The sequence below is a fragment of the Coregonus clupeaformis genome, unplaced genomic scaffold (assembly GCF_020615455.1).
Source record: "Coregonus clupeaformis isolate EN_2021a unplaced genomic scaffold, ASM2061545v1 scaf0005, whole genome shotgun sequence".
Classification (NCBI taxonomy): Eukaryota; Metazoa; Chordata; class Actinopteri; order Salmoniformes; family Salmonidae; genus Coregonus; species Coregonus clupeaformis.
In genome coordinates this window covers 1,088,133-1,111,933 of record NW_025533460.1, presented here as the reverse complement: position 1 = coordinate 1,111,933, position 23,801 = coordinate 1,088,133, and the positions used below count along the sequence as shown (strand labels likewise).

The 23,801-nt window shown below is 44.0% G+C and overlaps 1 protein-coding gene across 2 annotated transcripts; it reads left to right on the top strand.

Moving 5' to 3' along the window:
- The first annotated feature begins 3,269 nt into the window (after positions 1-3,269).
- On the top strand, positions 3,270-19,569 carry mettl1 (methyltransferase 1, tRNA methylguanosine). 2 transcript variants are annotated; one of them, XM_041891769.2, is made up of 6 exons: positions 3,270-3,438; positions 4,253-4,380; positions 6,249-6,433; positions 10,676-10,789; positions 17,930-18,031; positions 19,027-19,569. In XM_041891769.2, the coding sequence occupies exons 1-6, from the start codon at positions 3,359-3,361 to the stop codon at positions 19,141-19,143; spliced, it is 726 nt and encodes a 241-aa protein (XP_041747703.1). In that variant the 5' UTR covers positions 3,270-3,358; the 3' UTR covers positions 19,144-19,569. The 2 variants fall into 2 exon arrangements, with proteins under 2 accessions (XP_041747703.1, XP_041747704.1); XM_041891770.2 differs by lacking the exon at positions 10,676-10,789.
- The last annotated feature ends 4,232 nt before the right edge of the window (positions 19,570-23,801 follow it).

Sequence of the window (23,801 nt, the reverse complement as noted above, 5' to 3'; positions counted from 1 at the left end):
AAGAAATAAAAATGCAACCAGTCAGGATGCTCTCGATGGTGCAGCTGTAGAACTTTTTGAGGATCTGAGGACCCATGCCAAATCTTTTCAGTCTCCTGAGGGGGAATAGGCTTTGTCGTGCCCTCTTCACGACTGTCTTGGTGTGTTTGTACCATGATAGTTTGTTGGTGATGTGAACACCAAGGAACTTGAAGCTCTCAACCTGCTCCACACAGCCCTGTCGATGAGAATGGGGGTGTTCTCGGTCCTCTTCTTTTTCCTGTAGTCCACAATCATCTCCTTTGTCTTGATCACGTTAAGGGAGAGGTTGTTATCCTGGCACCACACGGCCAGGTCTCTGACCTCCTCCCTCAACGGTGATCAGGCCTACCACTGTTGTGTCATCGGCAAACTTAATGATGGTGTTGGAGTCGTGCCTGGCCATGCAGTCATGGGTGAACAGGGAGTACAGGAGGGGACTGAGCATGCACCCCTGAGGGGCCCCCGTGTTGAGTATCAGCGTGGCAGATGTGTTGTTACCTACCCTTACCATCTGGGGGCGGCCCGTCAGAAGTGCAGGATCCAGTTGCAGAGGGAGGTGTTTAGTCCCAGGGTCCTTAGCTTAGTGATGATCTTTGAGGGCACTATGGTGTTGAACGCAGAGCTGTAGTCAATGAATAGCATGCTCACGTAGGTGTTCCTTTTGTCCAGGTGGGAAAGGGCAGTGTGGAGTGCAATAGAGATTGCATCATCGGTGGATCTGTTGGGGTGGTATGCAAATTGGAGTGGGTCTAGGGTTTCTGAGATAATGGTGTTGATGTGAGCCATGACGAGCCTTTCAAAGTACTTCATGGCTAGAGACGTGAGTGCTACGGGTCAGTAGTCATTTAGGCAGGTTACCTTAGTGTTCTTGGGCACAGGGACTATCATGGTCTGCTTGAAACATGTTGGTATTACAGACTCAGTCAGGGACAGGTTGAAAATGTCAGTGAAGACACTTGCCAGTTGGTCAGCGCATGCTCGGAGTACACGTTCTGGTAATCCGTCTGGCCCTGCGCCTTGTGAATGTTGACCTGTTTAAAAGTCTTACTCACGTCGGCTACAGAGAGCGTGATCACAGAGTTGGCCAGAACAGCTGATGCTCTCATGCATGCTTCAGTGTTGCTTGCTTCGAAGCGAGCATAGAAGTAATTTAGCTCATCTGGTAGGCTTGTGTCACTGGGCAGATCGCGGCTGTGCTTCCCTTCGTAGTCTGTAATAATTTGCAAGCCCTGCCACATCCGACGAGTGTCGGAGCCGGTGTAGTACGATTCAATCTTAGTCCTGTATTGACGCTTTGCCTGTTTGATGGTTCGTTGGAGGGCATAGCGGCATTTCTTATAAGCGTCCGGGTTAGAGTCCCACTCCTTGAAAGCGGCAGCTCTACCCTTTAGTTTAGTGCGGATGTTGCCTGTAATCTATGGCTTCTGGTTGGGGAATGTACGTACGGTCACTGTGGGGACGACGTCATCGATGCACTTATTGATGAAGCCAGTGACTGATGTGGTGTACTCCTCAATGCCATCGGAAGAATCCCGGAACATATTCCAGTCTGTGCTAGCAAAACAGTCCTGTAGCTTAGCATCTGCGTCATCTGACCATGTGCAAGGTGCACCTCTGTAATGATCATGCTGTTTAATAAGCTTATTGATATGTCACACCTGTCAGGTGGATGGATTACCTTGGCAAAGAAGAAATGCTCACTAACTGGGATGTAAACAAGTTTGTGCACAAAATTTGAGAGAAATTAGCATTTTGTGCATCTGGGTTATTTTATTTCAGCTCATGAAACATTTTACATGTTGCGTTTATATTTTTGTTCAGTGTAGTAACTGGAATAAGCAATTTCATAAATGTGTCAAGTGCAGCGTCTGGTTGCTCCTCATTACACACCACAGACCATCAAATATGCTTTATATCTTCAATATAGGAATCACTACAAAACGTATTGTATAACCTCTTATACACTATATTAGGCCCAGCCTTTGGAACTTTGGTTTTCCTAGATACAGTGAGGGAAAAAAAGTATTTGATCCCCTGCTGCAGTCTATAATTTTAATGGTAGGTTTATTTGAACAGTGAGAGACAGAATAACAACAAAAAAATCCAGAAAAACGCATGTCAAAAATGTAATAAATTGATTTGCATTTTAATGAGGGAAATAAGTATTTGACCCCCTCTCAATCAGAAAGATTTCTGGCTCCCAGGTGTCTTTTATACAGGTAACGAGCTGAGATTAGGAGCACACTCTTAAAGGGAGTGCTCCTAATCTCAGTTTGTTACCTGTATAAAAGACACCTGTCCACAGAAGCAATCAATCAATCAGATTCCAAACTCTCCACCATGGCCAAGACCAAAGAGCTCTCCAAGGATGTCAGGGACAAGATTGTAGACCTACACAAGGCTGGAATGGGCTACAAGACCATTGCCAAGCAGCTTGGTGAGAAGGTGACAACAGTTGGTGCGATTATTCGCAAATGGAAGAAACACAAAAGAACTGTCAATCTCCCTCGGCCTGGGGCTCCATGCAAGATCTCACCTCATGGAGTTGCAATGATCATGAGAACAGTGAGGAATCAGCCCAGAACTACACGGGAGGATCTTGTTAATGATCTCAAGGCAGCTGGGACCATAGTCACCAAGAAAACAATTGGTAACACACTACGCCGTGAAGGACTGAAATCCTGCAGCGCCCGCAAGGTCCCCCTGCTCAAGAAAGCACATATACAGGCCTGTCTGAAGTTTGCCAATGAACATCTGAATGATTCAGAGGAGAACTGGGTGAAAGTGTTGTGGTCAGATGAGACCAAAATCGAGCTCTTTGGCAACAACTAAACTCGCCGTGTTTGGAGGAGGAGGAATGCTGCCTATGACCCCAAGAACACCATCCCCACCGTCAAACATGGAGGTGGAAACATTATGCTTTGGGGGTGTTTTTCTGCTAAGGGGACAGGACAACTTCACCGCATCAAAGGGATGATGGACAGGGCCATGTAATGTCAAATCTTGGGTGAGAACCTCCTTCCCTCAGCCAGGGCATTGAAAATGGGTCGTGGATGGGTATTACAGCATGACAATGACCCAAAACAATGAAATAGAATAACGTCTAAATAGAAGTGAGAAATGTAAACATTTGAATTGATACAATTCAGCAGTGGGCTATAGTAGATTGTATCAACGCATTGGATGCTTTGTTGCACCACAACCAATTAGAATCCAGAATCTGTTATCATCATCTGGTGACGTAAAAAGGAAGCGACCGAAAACTGGAAAGAACACCGTGGGAGCAAAGTAGATACCTCGTAGATACATTTGAATCTAATACTTCAATTAATACAAGATGAGCGTGTCGATGCCTCAGAAGCGATATTACAGGCAGCGAGCCCACTCGAATCCCATGGCAGACCACACGTTTGAATAGTGAGTCACTCGTCAGTCCTTTTGGTAAAAGGTTTAGCAAGCTAACTCGTTAGCTAACGCATGTTGCCCGCAAAATTGGCCAAGCTTCTAGTCGATGTACTACTGTATGTTTGAATTCATTTCACGTCACAGCTTTATTGAGCAAGAAATTGCCAAAAGCAAAACGTTTCTCTAAACTAGATTGCTGTTACGCTTCCGTGTGGAGTTCTCTCTCCTCACTCGTCGCTTGTTTAGATGCCTGACGACACAACAGTCGTTTTACAAGTCAGAATGTTGAATAAACTCATTTGAACTTTTTCAAAATATCCACAGGAAAGTAAGTATCATTAAAACGACTTTCCAAAACGCGTGTCTGCGTGGCTTTCGGTTTGTTCATCACTTAACGCAAGCTCATAAATTACTAAGCGAAAAGTCTGTTTAATAAAACTATCCTGTGGATATTTTTTATAAAATTTCCAACGGCACAAGGGACAACCAGCAGATGAAGTTCAAATTACAGTTTACAACATTCTGGCTACACAAAATGGTATATATAAATCATTGCACAAGACAACATTACGAAAATGTCAGTGGAATATAAGCCTTTCCTAATCAGCAAGCTAGCTTGCTTTTATGTCAGGAAGCCGGTATTAAAGGCTACTTATACATGAGCTATTGACCAAGTGCACTGTAGTTATTTAGTAATTAATACATTTTGTAAACGTAGAGAAAGTACTGCATTGGATTAGAAGTCAGTTTCACCTTGTGCTGGTCAGCATTTGCTCAGGTCTGTTGATTTCATACTTTTACCTATTTCACCATGACCTCTTCTCAGCCCTGTCTGTCCAGAGGACATGGACTGGTCCCAGCTGTACCCTGAGTTCTTCAGCGACCACCAGTCGACCAAAAAGGCTGCACAAGTGGAGTTTGCAGACATCGGCTGTGGATATGGGGGACTTCTCGGTATGGCATGGTCTTCTAATCCATGATAATTCCTCACCCTTATTACCCAACACCAGTCTTTATCATTCTCATGCTTACTAACAAAAATACTCAACCATCAAGTGTTGTTGACAGAGGACTGTCAGTCCTAAATTGAACTGATGTGAGTGAGACTGTCCTTTGTAGGTGTCATTTTTGGTTGTTCCATCTGAGGGTGCTGTTGACTTGCAACATGGTCAGGAGATTTGGCTTGGTAGGTTCTTTCATTGTACACTCAGTGGCCAGTTAACGAAAATGAGTCACTTGGCCATGGCTTGATATATAAAGCAGGCAGACCGGCATTGAGGCATTCAGTTACTGTTCGCTTGAACATTAGAATGGGCAACACGAGTGACCTAAGCGACTTTGAGGGTGGTATGATAATCGATGCCAGGCCCGCCGGTTCCAGTATCTCAGAAACGGCTGGCCTCCTGGGCTTTTCACGCACGACAGTGTCTAGGGTTTACCAAGAATGGTGTGACGAACAAATAAAATCCAGTCAGCGGCAGTCCTGTGGGTGAAAACAGTTTGTTGATGAGAGGTCGAAGGAGAATGACAAGAATCGTGCACACAAACAGGCGGGCCACAAACAAGCAAATAACGGTGTAGTACAACTGTGTGTGTAGAATGGCATCTCAGAACGCACAACTCCTTAGTCCTTGTCACGGATGGACTATTGCAGCAGACGACTACACCGGAATCCACTCCTATCACCTAAAAACAAGCGGCTCCAGTGGGCACGCAATCACCAACACTGGACAATTGAGGAGTGAAAAACATAGCCTAGTCCGACGAATCACGGTTCCTGTTGCGTCATGCTGATGACAGAGTCAGGATTTGGCGTAAGCAGCATGAGTCCATTGCCCCATCCTGCCTGGTGTCAACGATACAGGCTGGTGGCGGTGGTATAATGGTGTGGGGAATGTTTTCCTGGCACACATTAGATCCCTTGATACCAATTGAGAAACGTTTCCATTCCCTCAAAGAACTCAGGCTGTTCTGGAGGCAAAGGTTGGTCCGACCCGGTACTAGATGGTTGTACCTAATAAATTGGCCACTGAGTGTACAGTATATTCTGTCTGTCTATATTCCTGGATTAACCTAAATGATAACATTGTACAGTATTTTTTCTGTATATTTAATACAATAACCTATAGTGATTAATGCAGGGAACACAGTCAAATCTAATTGTATTTGTCACATGCTCCAAATACAACAGGTGTAGACTTTACCGTGAAATGCTTACTTAGGAGCCCTTTACCAACAATGCAGAGTAAATAAATATACGGCAAATGTGCAAAAAAGGAAATGGTAACACAATAACAATAACAAGACTATATACAAGGAGTACCGGTATGAGTCAATGCCAATGGGTATGAGGTAGTTGAGGTGTAATTGAGGTAATATGTACATGTAAGTTGGAGTAAAAGTGACTAGGCAATCGGGATAGATATTAAAACAGTAGCAGCATTGTGTGTGAATGTGTGTGGTGTTAATTTGTGTGTGTGTGTTGGAATGTCAGTGTAGTGTGTGTGCATAGAGCCGGTGCAAGAGAGTCAGTGCAAATAAAAAGGGGGTCAATGCAAATAGTCAGGGTAGCAATTTGATTAACTGTTCAGCAGTCTTATGGCTTGGGGGTAGAAGCTGTTCAGGAGCCTTTGGGTCACAGACTTGGTGCTCCGGCACCGCATGCTGTGCGAATCGAGGAGTATGACCTTTCAACATTCTGTATCCTCTCCTTTTCCACAGCCATCAGTATCGTAGTAGACTCTGTTTTAGTGGTTCTTGCAACTTTTTATTTGCCACCTGTTCCCAGGTCAGATTAATAACCTACCTCCTCTCTATCTCAGTGGAGTTATCCCCGCTCTTCCCAAACCAACTGATCCTGGGCCTGGAGATCCGTGTCAAAGTGTCTGATTATGTCCAGGACCGTATCCGCTCCCTGCGTGCAGCAGAGACGGGCAGCTACCAGAACATCGCCTGCTTACGGAGCAACGCCATGAAGTACCTGCCCAACTTCTTCTCCAAGGGACAGGTACTTAACTGTTCCCGCCCCTTTTCTGTCTTCCTTTTTCCCTCTTTCTTTTTTCTGTGTAGTGTACTGTGACATTTGTTTGTAAAATACACTTTAAATAAATGATGATGAAAGAGGTAGCCAGAGACCATCTGGGGTTGTCAGCCACATAACACTTCTGCCTTGCCCTTGTATCTATTGTGTTTATATTTATTTGTAGACATGTCTGTCAAACACCTCACCTCTAAATAGTACAGTACTTAATCCATTCAGCAAGTTTTCAAAATGTTTTGATGCCTGGCAATGATGCTCAAATTCAAATGGTGTTTGCTACACTTTTGTACAGCTTTCTGACCATTGGGCATTGAGGGTATGTGAAGCTATCCACCGTAGTAATTATTAAATAAAGTGTCCTTCCTATCAACCACAATATAAATATTTCTGTGTATCACAAAATAGTGGATACACAACATGTTCATAACCAATCAGTGAGTAAAATAAACCCACACACATCACAACTGCTGCTACCAGCACTTGTTACGATTGCTAAATACTGCACAATTTAAACACTTGCCCCCCCAATCCCCCCCTCCCCAAAACACGTGCAAATATTGGACTATGAATTGTGCCTCCCTGTATTATACTTATGCTAAAAAAGTTATTCTATTCTACTGAGCCATTTACTTTATTTTTGTATCCTTATCTTTTATTATGTATTATTGTTGTTGCCTTGTCGAGAAGGAACCTGCAAGTAAGCATTTAGTTGGATGGTGTATACCATGTGTGTCCCGTATGCACAACTAATAAAACTTGAAATGCACAGTATCTGTATTAGGTAGTTTACAGCCCTCTAGTGGCAACAATAGGAAGTGTTTGATCAGCAGCACCAGGTATCAATATGACCAGTACAGCAACTTAGTTCTTATCTCTATACCGTAGAGTAACAATGGCTAATGATTTCCAAACCTTATGTCACAACCCAGAGATTTTAGCCTCTAATGAATTTCTCAACAAAGGTGACACCGTGCCAGTGACCACATGCCAGGCGTCACATCAGCTGAACATAAGACTATACACTAATCAGTATTTTACAGCCTAATAGTGGAGGGTTTCTCCTTAGAATTCAACCCAATTAATCAGAATGACTGATAAAACAAGCTAGCTTAGCCTACATAGTGGAACCTCCAGTACCAGGACTGAGTAACCTAAATCAAACTTTATGTAAAGCACATTTAAAATTGCAACACACATTAAAGTGAACAAATCGAATGGAAAAGGAAGTAAAAGCAAATAAGAAATGATAAAATGTCACATTTTCCTTCAACTTCTTGTATTGGAGTATAGCTCCTTGGCTGGGTTTGAATAGACACATTGACATGATGAGCTCTGACGCTCGTCGGATGTGGCAGGGCTTGAAAACTATTACAGACTACAAAGGGAAGCACAGCTGCGAGCTGCCCAGTGACACAAGCATACCAGACGAGCTAAACCACTTCTATGCTCGCTTCGAGGCAAGCAACACTGAAGCATGCATGAGAGCACCAGCTGTTCCGGATGACTATGTGATCACGCTCTCCGTAGCCGATGTGAGTAAGACTTTTAAGCAGGTCAACATTCACAAGGCCGCAGGGCCAGACGGATTACCAGGACATGTACTCCGAGCATGTGCTGACCAACTGGCAAGTGTCTTCACTGACATTTTCAACATGTCCCTGACTGAGTCAGTAATACCAACATGTTTGAAGCAGACCACCATAGTCCCCGTGCCCAAGGACACTAAGATAACCTGCCTAAATGACTACCGACCCGTAGCACTGACGTCTGTAGCCATGAAGTGCTTTGAAAGGCTGGTCATGGCTCACACCAACACCATTATCCCAGAAACCCTAGACCCACTCCAATTTGCATACCGCCCCAACAGATCCACAGATGATGCAATCTCTATTGCACTCCACACTGCCCTTTCCCACCTGGACAAGAGGAACACCTACATGAGAATGCTATTCATTGACTACAGCTCAGCATTCAACACCATACTGCCCTCAAAGCTCATCACTAAGCTAAGGATCCTGGGACTAAACACCTCCCTCTGCAATTGTATCCTGGACTTCCTGACAGGCCGCACCCAGGTGGTAAGGGTAGGTAACAACACACCTGCAACGCTGATCCTCAACACAGGGGGCCCCTCAGGGGTGCGTGCTCAGTCCCCACCTGTACTCCCTGTTCACCCATGACTGCATGGCCAGGCACGACTCCAACACCATCATTAAGTTTGCCAACGACACAACAGTGGTAGGCCTGATCACCGACAACGATGAGACAGCCTATAGGGAGGAGGTCAGAGACCTGGCGGTATGGTGCCAGGATAACAACCTCTCCCTCAACGTGACCAAGACAAAGGAGATGATTGTGGACTACAGGTAAAAAAAGAGGACTGAGCACGCCCCCATTCTCATTGACGGGGCTGTAGTGGAACAGGTTGAGAGCTTCAAGTTCCTTGGTGTCCACATCACCAACTAACTATCATGGTCCAAACACACCAAGACAGTCGTGAAGAGGGCACGACAAAGCCTATTCCCCCTCAGGAGACTGAAAAGATTTGGCATGGGTCCTCAGATCCTCAAAAAGTTCTACAGCTGCACCATCGAGAGCATCCTGACTGGTTGCATCACCGCCTGGTATGGCAACTGCTCGGCCTCCGACCGCAAGGCACTGCGTACGGCCCAGTACATCACTGGGGCCAAGCTTCCTGCCATCCAGGACCTCTATACCAGGCGGTGTCAGAGGAAGGCCCTCAAAATTGTGAAAGACTCCAGCCACCCTAGTCATAGACTGTTCTCTCTGCTACCGCAAGGCAAACGGTGCCGGAGCGCCAAGTCTAGGTCCAAAAGGCTTCTCAACAGCTTCTACCCCAAGCCATAAGACTCCTGAACACTAATCATGGCTACCCGGACTATTTGCACTGCCCCCCCACCCCCACTCCACATTTCTACGCTGCTGCTACTCTGTTAATTATTTATGCATAGTCATTTTAACTCTACCCACATGTACATATTACCTCAACTAGCACATTGACTCTGCACTGGTACCCCCCTGTATATAGCCTCCCTACTGTTATTTTATTTTACTTCTGCTCTTTTTTTCTCAACACTGTTTTATTTTACTTTTCGATTAAAAAATAAATGCATTGTTGGTTAAGGGCTGTAAGTAAGCATTTCATGGTAATGTCTACACATGTTGTATTCGGCGCAGATGGCAAATAAAATTTGATTTGATTAAGCAGACAGTACATCAGGTAGGAGACAGTGAATTTCACTCAAGACATGTTATAGTATATTACTGTCCTAGGAGAGGGGGTAACACCTGGGGCTGACAACTGAAAGGAACGCAAAAAGTGTGTAGATTCTATCTATGGAAGAAATACCCCAGAGCACTATTTTTACCGGCTTGGCTGTAATGACGTCATTGAGACCTGCCCATTTTGTGTCGAGGATTAAGTGCTTTGGAAAAACACAGACCGACCGACACACACACACACACTCTCTCTGTCATATGCACAGACATAAACGGGAGCCCCTGGGCGATATTTGCGCACCCACATGCATGATGTACGTGTGGGTAGAAACGGCGCTATACTCCCCAATATGTCTTCTCTCTTTGTTTCCCCTCAACGTTCTTTTTTAACACTGTGCCAGAGCACTAATTAAAGTGTGTCGTTTTTTCCATTTTGTGAAGAGTGGGGCCCAGTCCCAACCACCCTGGAGCGACGGCAGTCCTCTGTGATTATCCCCCCGTTTTTCTGTTTTTACATGACATTATTTATTTAAAAAAGAGTCAACTGGAACAGTTTTTAATATCGCAGTCAGACTAATAGTAGTAAGTTGTGTACATCTTGTCAAAGGGAGGGGGACTTTATCTTAATAAAAATCACTTAAAGAGGGAATTTCCACCTTTACAATGCGGGCTGCCTGACAACTGACACCAAAATATTATGAGAACTACAGAGAACTGACTATAATAACTTGATAGACTGGTTTGAATAATAACCACATTGATACACTGGTTTGATATAAGAGAATATTTAGCAGCATAGTTCTCTTGTTTTCACAAATGGTAAAAGTAGTACCAGAGGAAGTACGAGCTGGAGGACTTAGTTTCATAGATCTGTGTTTCTTCACTGAGGTCAGTTGAACTTGAGATGCCTGGCCTCTGTCTGTCTGGTCTTATTTGCATTGTGACCATTTTGTTGATTTATCTCCTCAGCTCAGTAAGATGTTCTTCCTGTTTCCTGACCCGCACTTCAAGAAGACCAAGCACAAGTGGAGGATCATCAGTCCCACTCTGTTGGCCGAGTATGCCTACACACTGAGAGTAGGGGTAAGGACAGAGCATAGGACGCCTACATTTACGTTTTAGTAATTTAGCAGACGCTCTTATCCAGAGCGACTTACATTTGGTTAGTGCATTCAAGTGGGACAACCACATATACACAGGCATAGTAAGTACACTTTTCCTCAATAAAGTAGTTGAGGTGAGGAGGGGGATTATTTAAGATACTCTTTGAAGAGGTAGGGTTTCAGGTGCTTTCAGATGATGGGCAGGGACTCTGCTGTCCTAGCTTCAGTGGGAAGCTGGTTCCACCATTGGGGTGCCAGGATAGAGAAGAGCTTGGACTGGGCTGAGCGGGAGTTCTTTCCCCTAGGGGTGGGAGGTCCGAGAGACCAGAGGTGGCAGAATGGAGTTCTCGGATTGGGGTGTAGTGTTTGAGCATAGCCTGAAGGTAGGGAGGGGCAGTTCCTCTTGCTGCTCCGTAGGCATGCACCATGGTCTTGTAGTGGATGCGAGCTTCGACTGGAAGCCAATGGAGTGTGCGGAGGAGCGGGGTGACATGGAATAACTTGGGAAGGTTGAAAACCAGGCGGGCTGCAGCGTTCTGGATAAGTTGCAGGGGTTTGATGGCACAAGCGGGGAGCCCAGCCAACAGCGAGTTGCAGTAGTCCAGATAGGAGAAGACAAGTGCCTGGATTAGGACCTGCGCCGCTTCCTGTGTGAGTTAGGGTCATACTCTACGGATGTTGTAGAGCATGAACCTGCAGGAGCGGGTCACTGCTTTGATGTTTGCAGAGAACGACAGGCTGTTGTCCAGTGTCACGCCAAGGTTCTTTGCACTCTGGGAGGGCGACACTGTGGAGTTGTCAACCGTGATGGAGAGGTCTTTGATTGGGCAGGCCTTCCCCGGGAGGAAGAGCAGCTCCGTCTTGTCGAGGTTGAGCTTGAGTTGGTGGGCCGACATCCAGGCTGAGATAGGCCTAGAACCGAGCCCTGGGGCACACCAGTAGTGAGAGTATGTGGTGCAGACACATATCCTCTCCACATCACCTGGAAGGAACAGCCTGCCAGGTAGGATGCAATCCAAGAGTGTGCAGAGCCTGAGATGATGGTTCACAGTGTCGAAGGCAGCGGATGGATTTAGGAGGATGAGAACAGAGTCAGCTTTGGTAGTGCGGAGAGCCTCTGTGACACAGAGAAGAGCAGTCTCGGTTGGAGAAAGAAGTCAAGGCGTAGCCTACACACTGAGAGTAGGGTTAAGGACAGAGCACAGCGTATGGGGGGGGGTTCATCAGGGGCACCCAAAGTCAACAGTTGAGTTAGGGATGTGGTTGAGCAATGGGAAGGGTCTTCAGTTACTTTTTCCAACAGCAAGACATATGATACATATGAGAGGACAGTACTAGCTACAGTGGGGGAAAAAAAGTATTTAGTCAGCCACCAATTGTGCAAGTTCTCCCACTTAAAAAGATGAGAGAGGCCTGTAATTTTCATCATAGGTACATGTCAACTATGACAGACAAAATGAGAAAAAAAAATCCAGAAAATCACATTGTAGGATTTTTTATGAATTTATTTGCAAATTATGGTGGAAAATAAGTATTTGGTCAATAACAAAAGTTTCTCAATACTTTGTTATATACCCTTTGTTGGCAATGACACAGGTCAAACGTTTTCTGTAAGTCTTCACAAGGTTTTCACACACTGTTGCTGGTATTTTGGCCCATTCCTCCATGCAGATCTCCTCTAGAGCAGTGATGTTTTGGGGCTGTCGCTGGGCAACACGGACTTTCAACTCCCTCCAAAGATTTTCTATGGGGTTGAGATCTGGAGACTGGCTAGGCCACTCCAGGACCTTGAAATGCTTCTTACGAAGCCACTCCTTCGTTGCCCGGGCGGTGTGTTTGGGATCATTGTCATGCTGAAAGACCCAGCCACGTTTCATCTTCAATGCCCTTGCTGATGGAAGGAGGTTTTCACTCAAAATCTCACGATACATGGCCCCATTCATTCTTTCCTTTACACGGATCAGTCGTCCTGGTCCCTTTGCAGAAAAACAGCCCCAAAGCATGATGTTTCCACCCCCATGCTTCACAGTAGGTATGGTGTTCTTTGGATGCAACTCAGCATTCTTTGTCCTCCAAACACGACGAGTTGAGTTTTTACCAAAAAGTTCTATTTTGGTTTCATCTGACCATATGACATTCTCCCAATCCTCTTCTGGATCATCCAAATGCACTCTAGCAAACTTCAGACGGGCCTGGACATGTACTGGCTTAAGCAGGGGGACACGTCTGGCACTGCAGGATTTGAGTCCCTGGCGGCGTAGTGTGTTACTGATGGTAGGCTTTGTTACTTTGGTCCCAGCTCTCTGCAGGTCATTCACTAGGTCCCCCCGTGTGGTTCTGGGATTTTTGCTCACCGTTCTTGTGATCATTTTGACCCCACGGGGTGAGATCTTGCGTGGAGCCCCAGATCGAGGGAGATTATCAGTGGTCTTGTATGTCATCCATTTCCTAATAATTGCTCCCACAGTTGTATGTCATCCATTTCCTAATAATTGCTCCCACAGTTGATTTCTTCAAACCAAGCTGCTTACCTATTGCAGATTCAGTCTTCCCAGCCTGGTGCAGGTCTACAATTTTGTTTCTGGTGTCCTTTGACAGCTCTTTGGTCTTGGCCATAGTGGAGTTTGGAGTGTGACTGTTTGAGGTTGTGGACAGGTGTCTTTTATACTGATAACAAGTTCAAACAGGTGCCATTAATACAGGTAACGAGTGGAGGACAGAGGAGCCTCTTAAAGAAGAAGTTAAAGGTCTGTGAGAGCCAGAAATATTGCTTGTTTGTAGGTGACCAAATACTTATTTTCCACCATAATTTGCAAATAAATTCATTCAATGTGATTTTCTGGATTTTTTTTTCTCAATTTGTCTGTCATAGTTGACGTGTACCTATGATGATAATTACAGGCCTCTCTCATCTTTTTAAGTGGGAGAACTTGCACAATTGGTGGCTGACTAAATACTTTTTTCCCCCACTGTACATTGCATAAATGGCCTGGAATTGACCTCACCCTCACTTGCTTTCTATCCTCCTCATCTGTCTGTTATCTGCCTCACCGTTTCATACATGTCAGATTTGTGTGGGGCTCTTGGTGTCAGTTCACTGTGGCAGCGAGGAGAGACTGAGGATTGGGAGAACAATGGGAGGCTTATGTTTGTGCATGTGGGATTTTAATGTGCTCACGTGCGTCCGTCTGTAGGCTTTATCGTTACACTCCGCAGCACTGACACGGGGCCCAAGCCAGACACTGATCTCCTCTGGGGGGTGGAGGTGGAGAGCTGTCTAGAGAATTTTTCTCTGGCAATTTAGACTACAACATCGATCCGCCCAGAACACACCTCCATCACACACACCCTCCCCCCACCTCCACGGCTCCCCACCTCCTGGCCTCAACGTGAACGCTACATCACTGAGCTAACAACCGGGCGCTGTGCAAATCTATGCCATTACTGAGTTTTCCAAGAAAGCCCTGTTCTAATTATACTATCTGTCTGCGCTCCAATGTAAACTACAATGACACAGGTTATAAACCTCTGTTGGCTTTGGGTTATTTCTGTCCTTTTGAGGAAAAAAAGAAACCTTTGCTCTTCAAAGTATTTAAGGCCACCACACCAAGGCATGTTTCAAAGAAAATGTTATTGGTTAAATGCTTACTTTCGAGCCCGTTCCCAAAAATGCAGAGTTAAAAAGTAAGACAAATATTTGCTGAATAAAAAAGGAAATAGTAGCACAGTAAAATAACAATAATGAGGCTATATACACGGAGTACCAGTACAGAGTCAATGTGCAGGGGTACTATGTAGTTGAGGTAATAAAGTATGTACTGCACATGTAGGTAGGGGTGAAAGTGGCAATCAGGATACAGTTGAAGTCGGAAGTTTACATACACTTAGGTTGGAGTCATTAAAACTTGTTTTTCAACCACTCCACAAATGTCTTGTTAACAAACTATAGTTTTGATAAGTCGGTTAGGACATCTACTTTGTGCATGACACAAGTAATTTCTACAACTGTTTACAGACAGATCATTTCACTTATAATTCACTGTATCACAATTCCAGTGGGTCAGAAGTTTACATACACTAAGTTGACTGTGCCTTTTAAACAGCTTGGAAAATTCCAGAAAATGATGTCATGTCTTTAGAAGCTTCTGATAGGCTAATTTACATCATTTGAGTCAATTGGAGATGTACCTGTGGATGTATTTCAAGGCCTACCTTCAAACTCAGTGCCTCTTTGCTTGACACCATGGGAAAATCAAAAGAAATCAGCCAAGACCTCAGAAAAAAAACTGAAGACCTCCACAAGTATGGTTCATCCTTGGGAGCAATTTCCAAATGCCTGAAGGTACCACGTTCATCTGTACAAACAATAGTACGCAAGTGTAAACACATGGGACCTCGCAGCCGTCATACCTCTCAGGAAGGAGACGCGTTCCGTCTCCTAGAGATGAACATACTTTTGTGCGAAAAGTGCAAATCAATTCCAGAACAACAGCAAAGGACCTTGTGAAGATGCTGGAGGAAACGGGTACAAAAGTATCTATATCCACAGTAAAACGAGTCCTATATCAACATAACCTGAAGGCCGCTCAGCAAGGAAGAAGCCACTGCTCCAAAACCGCCATAAAAAAGCCAGACTACGGTTTGCAACTGGACATGGGGACAAAGATCGTACTTTTTGGAGAAATTTCCTCTGGTCTGATGAAACAAATAGAACTGTTTGGCCATAATGACCATTGTTATGTTTGGAGGAAAAAGGGGGATCTTGCAAGCCGAAGAACACCATCCCAACCGTGAAGCACGGGGGTGACAGCATCATGCTGTGGGGGTGCTTTGCTGCAGGAGGGACTGGTGCAATTCACAAAGTAGATGGCATCATGAGGAAGGAAAATTATGTGCATATATTGAAGCAACATCTCAAGACATCAGTCAGGAAGTTAAAGCTTGGTCGCAAATGGGTCTTCAAAATGGACAATGACCCAAAGCATACTTCCGAAACGTTTGACCCAAGTTAAACAATTTAAAGGCAATGCTACCAAATACTAATTGAGTGTATGTAAACTTCTGACCCACTGGGAATGTGATGACAGAAATAAAAGCTGAAATAAATCATTCCCTCTACTATTATTCTGACATTTCACATTCTTAAAATAAAGTGGTGATCCTAACTGACCTAATACAGGGAATTGTTACTAGGATTAAATGTCAGGAATTGTGAAAAACTGAGTTTAAATGTATTTGGCTAAGGTGTATGTAAACTTCCGACTTGAACTGTATATAATAAACAGAGTAGCAGCAGCGTAAGTGAAAATGTGTCTGTGTGTGTGGCGTTAATGTGTGTGTGTTTGGCGTGTCAGTGTAGTATGTGTGAGTTCATGGGTAGAGTGAAGTGAGTGTGCATAGAGCCAGTGCAAAAAAACAAAAATTACAATAAATAATAAAGGGGGTCAATGTAAATAGTCCGGGTAGCCATTTTATTAACTGTTCAGCAGTCTTATGGTTTGGGGGTAGAAGCTGTTCAGGAGCCTTTTGGTCCCAGACTTGGCGCTCAGGTACCGCTTGCCGTGTGGTAGCAGAGAGAACTGGCTATTTGAAGAATTTCAAATATAAAATATATTTGGATTTGTTTAACACTTTTTTGGTTACTACATGATTCCATATGTGTTATTTCATAGTTTTGATGTCTTCAGTATTATTCTACAATGTAGAAAATAGTAAAAATAAAGAAAAACCCTTGAATGTGTAGGTGTTCTAAAACTTTTGACTGGTAGTGTAGGCCGTTATATTTTCTAAATACTTTATATCTGGTTTTAGTCTAAGTTTACACTGAAAACGTTTTACCATCAATTTAAAAAATACATAATTATTTTATTTATTATTTTATTTATTTATTGTACTTAGGCGGCCTGAAAAAACACACATGGCGGCCCGCCCATGATTTTTCTATGCAGAAAAAACACTGACCTTATAATATGGTGCTTGTCGTTCCCATTCATTTGGAATTGAGTAACAGATTGTGGGACGTGGACTCATCTCAACATTAGTTTGTCGAGGGCCGGCAAACCGTGCCAATATATCCTCCAAACACCGGCTTCGAGGGCATTATCACTTTTATACAACGGGTTACCAACATATTCAAATATTGATTGACATATTTTCATTAACTTTTTCATCCTTCCACAAGATATAGTCCCGACACAAATCTAGGGTTGCTTCCCAAGCCGGCTGGTCGTTCGTTCTATCGGTTCGGTTGCTAGAGACGTGACCCAGTATTTCTGTATCTATGGACCTGACCCAGTCGACGTTCTAAATGTTCCATTGCCATACTGGCTGGCAACGTTATTATCCCTTGCTTGCTAGTTAGCGAACTACGGCTAACTTACAGTCATGTCAAAAAGTGCAGCCAGAATAACAGCAAAGTAGCTGCATTTGTTTAAGCTGTTTTCTATGTGGATACATCCATATCAATGAGCTATGAAGTTCGATTTCGCCTGGAATAGAACATTTGCTCACTCGTCAGGGCACTGTTGTTCAGAGGAGCTAGCCAACAACACAGCTAACACAATCACTTCAAACTGAAGCTCGAAAGACTGCAAACTAGCTGCACTTAATTTAGTTTTACCTTTTTTCAATTTACGTGTCTTTGTATATATCCATAAAAATTATGCCAGCTGATTCATGATTTCGACTGGCTGAGAAACGCTGCCTGCCCGTCTGTCTCGTCCCGACTCCCGACAGGTTCATTACTATAGGACAGCTGGAGATCGAATTTGAATATCGAAACAATGTTGCAAATGTCGGAGAGACAGACAGCAAGGTTTATACAAATCTGAGCTGTTGAAAACTAAATGTTAGTCTAAAAGAAATGTGAGATAATGTCTAGATGCGTTTTATAGTGGAGATCAAGTTTATAAATTGCTGGGCTGATGAGACAGCGGATTGTGCAGGCAGATGGAACAGAGTAAATAGGCATTTTAACGTCATCGATTTAGCCGGTGGTAACTTGTGGAATAGACACTGGCTGGAATGTGGTTTTAACCAATCAGCATTCAGGATTAGACCCACCTGTTGTATAAACTTAATTATGAGGACATTGTGTTAACTCTTGTTTTGTGTCTCCCAGGGTTTGGTGTACACCAACACAGACGTGGAGGAAGTGCATCTCTGGATGGTGAAACATTTCAGTGAGCATCTGCTGTTCACACGGGTCCCCGATGCAGAACTGGTACGATGACTGACATTTTAGACAGTCCTTCTTGACAATTAATATCAATTCTGTTTTTACTTATGTAATACTTTGTCATAATATTTGTCATAGAGAAGCCAACCTTGAACCCCATATAAGCAAGTGAGAAATTGATTGTAACAAAGAAGTGAAACTCCTTAGCCTGGAGTTAGACGAAGCAACTTTCACGCAACTTTGGTTGCTTGTCACTGAGTTGCTTCTTGATTGCTTAGTGAAACACCCCCCAGCAACTCATCTGCAACTTGTTTGCATCCAGTTGCAACCTTTCAACTTGCAACTAGTTGCGAACAACAACCAATCAAAACAAATGCTTTTGTAACATGATCCATTCGAAGGTTCGGAACTCTGACCAAGTTGTCATGTCAACAACACAGCTGTCAGTGCTACGGTAAACCCGCGATCAAGGTGGACAGGAGAGACATTAGGTAGCTATTTTGATAAACAGTGCTGGCAATTTCATTTTGGCTAGCTAAGTTGTACAGCCAGTATTTTGTCTAAATCAATCCTTATACAATAACCAAACGGTTGGAGAAACAAATCATTTGTGAAATCGCGGTGTAATGCAGCAGATGACATTGGGTGAGTTTAGAATTTTCATAGCATATGGAGGAATTATATGACAAAAGCAGCTTCAATTTGATTGGCTGTTGCATTGCCTCATGTATCAGCAAAGTTTCTTGAAATTATGTCACTTGCGTGAAAGTTGCTTAGCATAACTCCAGCCTTATGTTCAGAACTTGATTTTTGTTAAGTATATCCAACAATCTTCCTACCTTCCAATTTAGAAAACATTGTCAACATACTTGCCAGTATCATACAGTTTTTAAGCCATCCCAAATATTATATGATTAGGAAACCTGGTAAATTAGACAAATCGACAAATAGTAATTCTACTATTAAAACCCCCAAAATAGTAATGGTAATTTTGGGGTAGCGCTCTTCAGACCCTTCAAAATTGTCCCTTTGTTTGGCAGGTTGATGATGTCATCATCAGTCGCCTGGGAACCTGTACAGAGGAGGGGAAGAAGGTGCAGAGGAACGGAGGGAAGAACTACCTGGCAGTTTTCCGGAGGGTAGAAGACCAAAACTAAAACCCCGTTATTACAGACATATCAGTTGGATGTTGGATAAACTGAACTTTTTGCCTTGCTGATAGGAGCATCAGCTCTTCCCATGCAAGGACAGAAAAATGGATGACCAAAATGACGGCTAGAAAAGATTGTCTATTATATTGACAAGATAGTCAAGTGACCCCTCTAACAATGGAAATACATGTCCTCAAAGATGGAAGGCAGGCCGGAGGAGGCGAGATCAGGTGGGACCATTCTAGCCAATGAAAGGGCAGATACGTGTGTGAACAACATGCCATAGAGATAGATAGAGGACTCCTTTGTGTCTGTGACAGCATGGGCATCTCCATTTAAAGTAGTCAGTTTTCGTCTTCTTCATTGGCTGATTGCTCCCAACTAATAGGAATCCCCACCCAGTTGACTACTTTAAAATGGAAGTCCTCAATTGCAATGTCCATGCTAAAAAGGGTTATATCCATGATGAGTCCTATCTATCGCTATGGCAACAGGCACAACTCCGATATAAAGTCATTTTTTTCCCAAAGTTGCCGAAATGCCACATGCCACATCCACTTGTATCCTTTTATTCGTAACAACCTAACAATTACAAAACTTCTATTCGATCAAATAAGCCATACGTAGCAAATTAGCAATAGAAAATGTTGTTGACCAAATTCGACACTCATTGACCTCCATACAAAGATTCCTCACTTCGTGGGTTTATTTTCGTGGACAGATTTTGGGCTGAATAAAACCTCTCGCTTCGCCTCTTCTTCTCTGCTGCTAGGTTTTCTCCAGGGGTAAAACTTGGCTTGTTCGTCTTAAACTTTGGTTCTTCCCGATTTGGTGGACAGTAATATGAATGTGTGGTCATTGGTCAATGGTTTAAATGGCCAAACTGAAGCATCTACCATGACCTTTTTTGAAAATGTGCCTGAGTTGGAATTATTGGATTCACCGTAAAAAAAAAAAAACGTATACAAGAAGATCAACACTTTAGCCATTATTTACACTCAAAACCTGTTGCTAATTAGACTGCTCACAAAGGCGTGCTAAATTGGAGATTAATCTGCAATGAAGCTTTGTATTGATTCATTATACTTTCATGACAGCATGAATAAATCTTTATTTTTCTCATGCCACTTTTTTCCCCCACCTTTTTAATTGTGGGATGCAATCACTTGTTCCGACCATCTGCCAAACCTTGACTGCTATTTTTGGTTTTTGGTTTAGCCTCCAAGGCTTTTTGTGTTCCAACTTGACAGGGGAAGTGTTGGTTTTGGCTATGAGCCGCTAGTGTTGGAGACTTCACCGTAAATAAAAGGGGAGAGACATTGAAGTATAACAGTCATAGATGGAGTTTGAGGGAGACCAGGAGAGGATTCAGCTAAAACTTAGAGGCTTCTTCAGTTCTTATTCTTCATGTCCTATTCTTCATTTATCAGAAAAATCTGGAAACATTTGCCAAAAATGTTAATTGCAAGTATATAATGCTAAGTGCATTGACTTCTGCATATTACAATTGATGACACTGCAAATGGTATCCAAAATGTATTTGCAGACAACAAGAAGTATATTGAATGATGTGTATTGTACTGCACTTGCTGTCTGAGACCTACAAGAATCATCACATAACATATTCAGTTGGCTCTGTCCTGAGCAGGGAGAGAGAAGATTGGAGGCATCTGCTTCGAGCAGCGGTTGTGTTCCTAATGGGACCCTTTCCCTACATAATGCTCTACTTTTAACCAGCGCCTTATGGGCCCTGGTCAAAAGTAGTGCACTATATAGGGAATAGGGTGCCATTTGGGTCACAATCAGTGGGCCCGTTTAAACTTGAAGTTTTGGTCCTTTGGTCCTTTCAATCCACACTGGTATATTATTCCTGAATCGTGATCAAATGTGTTCATTCAGCACACCTTGGACCATATGGTTTGAAGCATGTCTGTAGAAAAGCCAGAAACGGGATGGTGCAGGTTTGAAATGAGCCTGTTCTACCGCTGCAGGGGGTGTTGGCTAGGAACAGGACAGCACATGCCTCAATAGTGGAACTCCACAGTCAGGAAACCAGGGATGGATACAGTCTGAAACCTCTGGTTCCCTTTCAGGCAGTACTCTTGGTACAACACAACTATGGGGAGTCTCGGATTCATTCCTTAAATTCTTCTGCTCTTCACCTCGTTGTGAGCAGGAACGATTCAAATCAAATTTTATTTGTCACATGCCCCGAATACAACAGGTGTAGACCTTACCATGAAATTCTTACTCACAAGCCCTTAACCAACAATGCACAGTTTAAAAAAAGTAAGAAACATTTGCAAAATAAACTAAAGAAAAAAATGGTAACACAATAAAATAACAATAACGAGGCTATATACAAGGGGTACTGGTACAGAGTCAATGTGCAGGGGTACAGGTTAGTCGAGGTAATTGAGGTAATATGTTCATGTAGGTAGGGGGTAAAGAGTAGCAGCAGCGTATGTGTGTTTTGGAGTGTCAGTGTAGTATGTGTGAGTATACATCGAGCCTGTGCAAGAGAGTGAGTCAGTGCAAAAAATAAGAATACAATAAGGGGGTCAATGCAAATAGTCCAGGTAGCCATTTGCTTAACTGTTCAGCAGTCTTCTGGCTTGGGGGTGGAAGCTGTTAAGGAGCCTTTTGGTCCCAGACTTGGCTCTCTGGTACTGCTTGCCGTGCGGTAGCAAAGAGAACAGTCTATAACTTGGGTGTAGAGTCTTTGACCATTTTTAGGGCCTTCCTCTGACATGCCTTGTATAGAGGTCCTGGATGGCAGGAAGCTCGTCCCCAGTAATGTACTGGGCCGTAAGCACTACCCTCCGTAGCGCCTTGCGGTTGGATGCAGAGCAGTTGCCATATCAAGCGGTGATGCAACCAGTCAGTATGCTCTCTGGTGCAGCTGTATAACATTTTGAGGATCTGAGTTCCCATGCCAAATTATTTTCAGCCTCCTGAGGGGGAATAGGCATTGTCGTTCCCCCTTCATGACTGTCTTGGTGAGTTTGGACCATGGCAGGTCCTTAGTGATGTGGACACCAAGGAATTTGAAGCTCTCCACCCGCTCCACTACAGCTCCGTTGATGTGAATGGAAGCGTGCTTGGCCCTCCTTTTCCTGTAGTCCACGATCAGCTCCTTTTGTCTTGCTCACATTAAAGGAGAGGTTGTTGTCCTGGCACCACACTGCCAGGTGGCTGTCTCATTGTCGTCTGTGATCAGGCCTACCACCGTTGGGTCGTCTGTAAACATAATGATGGTGTTGTGGGTGAACAGGGAGTACAGGAGGGGACTGTGCATTGACACCTGAGGGGCCCCCGTGTTGAGGGTCAGCGTGGCGGATGTGTTGTTGCCTACCCTCACCACCTGGGGGCAGCCCGTCAGGAAGTCCAGGATGTTTAGTCCCAGGTTCCTTAGCTTAGTGATGAGCTTGGAGGGCACTATGGTATTGAACGCTGAGCTGTAGTCAATGAACACCATTCTCACATGGGTGTTCCTTTTTTCCAGATGGGAAAGGGCAGTGTGGAGTGCAATAGAGATTGTGTCATCTGTGGATCTGTTGTGACGGTATGCGAATTGGAATGGGTCCAGGGTTTCTGGGATGATGGTGTTGATGTGAGCCATGACCAGCCTTTCAAAGCATTTCATGGATACAGATGTGAATGCTATGGGGCGGTAGTAATTTAGGCAGGTTACATTGGTGTTCTTGGGCACAGGGACTATGGTGGTCTGCTTGAAACATGTAGGTATTACAGACTGGGTCAGGGAGAGGTTGAAAATGTTAGTGAAGACACTTGCCAGCTGGTCAGCGCATGCTCTGAGTACCCGTCCTGGTAATCCGTCTGGCCCTGCGGCCTTGTGAATGCTAACCTGTTTAAAGGTCTTACTCACATCAGCTACGGAGAGCGTGATCACACACTCGTCCGGAATAGCTGGTGCTCTCATGCATGGTTCAGTGTTGCTTGCCTCGAAGAGAGCATAGAAGGCATTTAGCTTGTCTGGGCAGCTCGCGGGTGGGTTTCCCTTTGTAATAGTTTGCAAGCCCTGCCACATCCGACGAGTGTCAGAGCTGGTGTAGTAGGATTCGATCTCAGTTCTATATTGACGCTTTGCCTGTTTGATGGTTTGTCGAAGGGCATTGCGAGATTTCTTATAAGCGGCAGCTCTAGCCTTTAGCTCAGTGTGGATGTTGCCTGTAATCCATGGCTTCTGGTTGGGATATATATGTACGGTCACTGTGGGGACGACGTTGTTGATGCACTTACAGTGCCTTGCAAAAGTATTCATCCCCCTTGGCGTTTTTCCTATTTTGTTGCATCACAACCTGTAATTTAAATTGATTTTTATTTGGATTTCATGTAATGGACATACACAAAATAGTCCAAATTGGTGAAGTGAAATGAAAAAAATAACTTGTTTCAAAAAATGCTAAAAAATAAATAACGGAAAAGTGGTGCGTGCATATGTATTCACCCCCTTTGCTATGAAGCCCTTAAATAAGATCTGGTGCATCGAATTACCTTCAGAAGTCACATAATTAGTTAAATAAAGTCCACCTGTGTGCAATCTAAGTGTCACATGATCTCAGTATATATACACCTGTTCTGAAAGGCCCCAGAGTCTGCAACACCACTAAGCAAGGTGCACCACCAAGCAAGCGGCACCA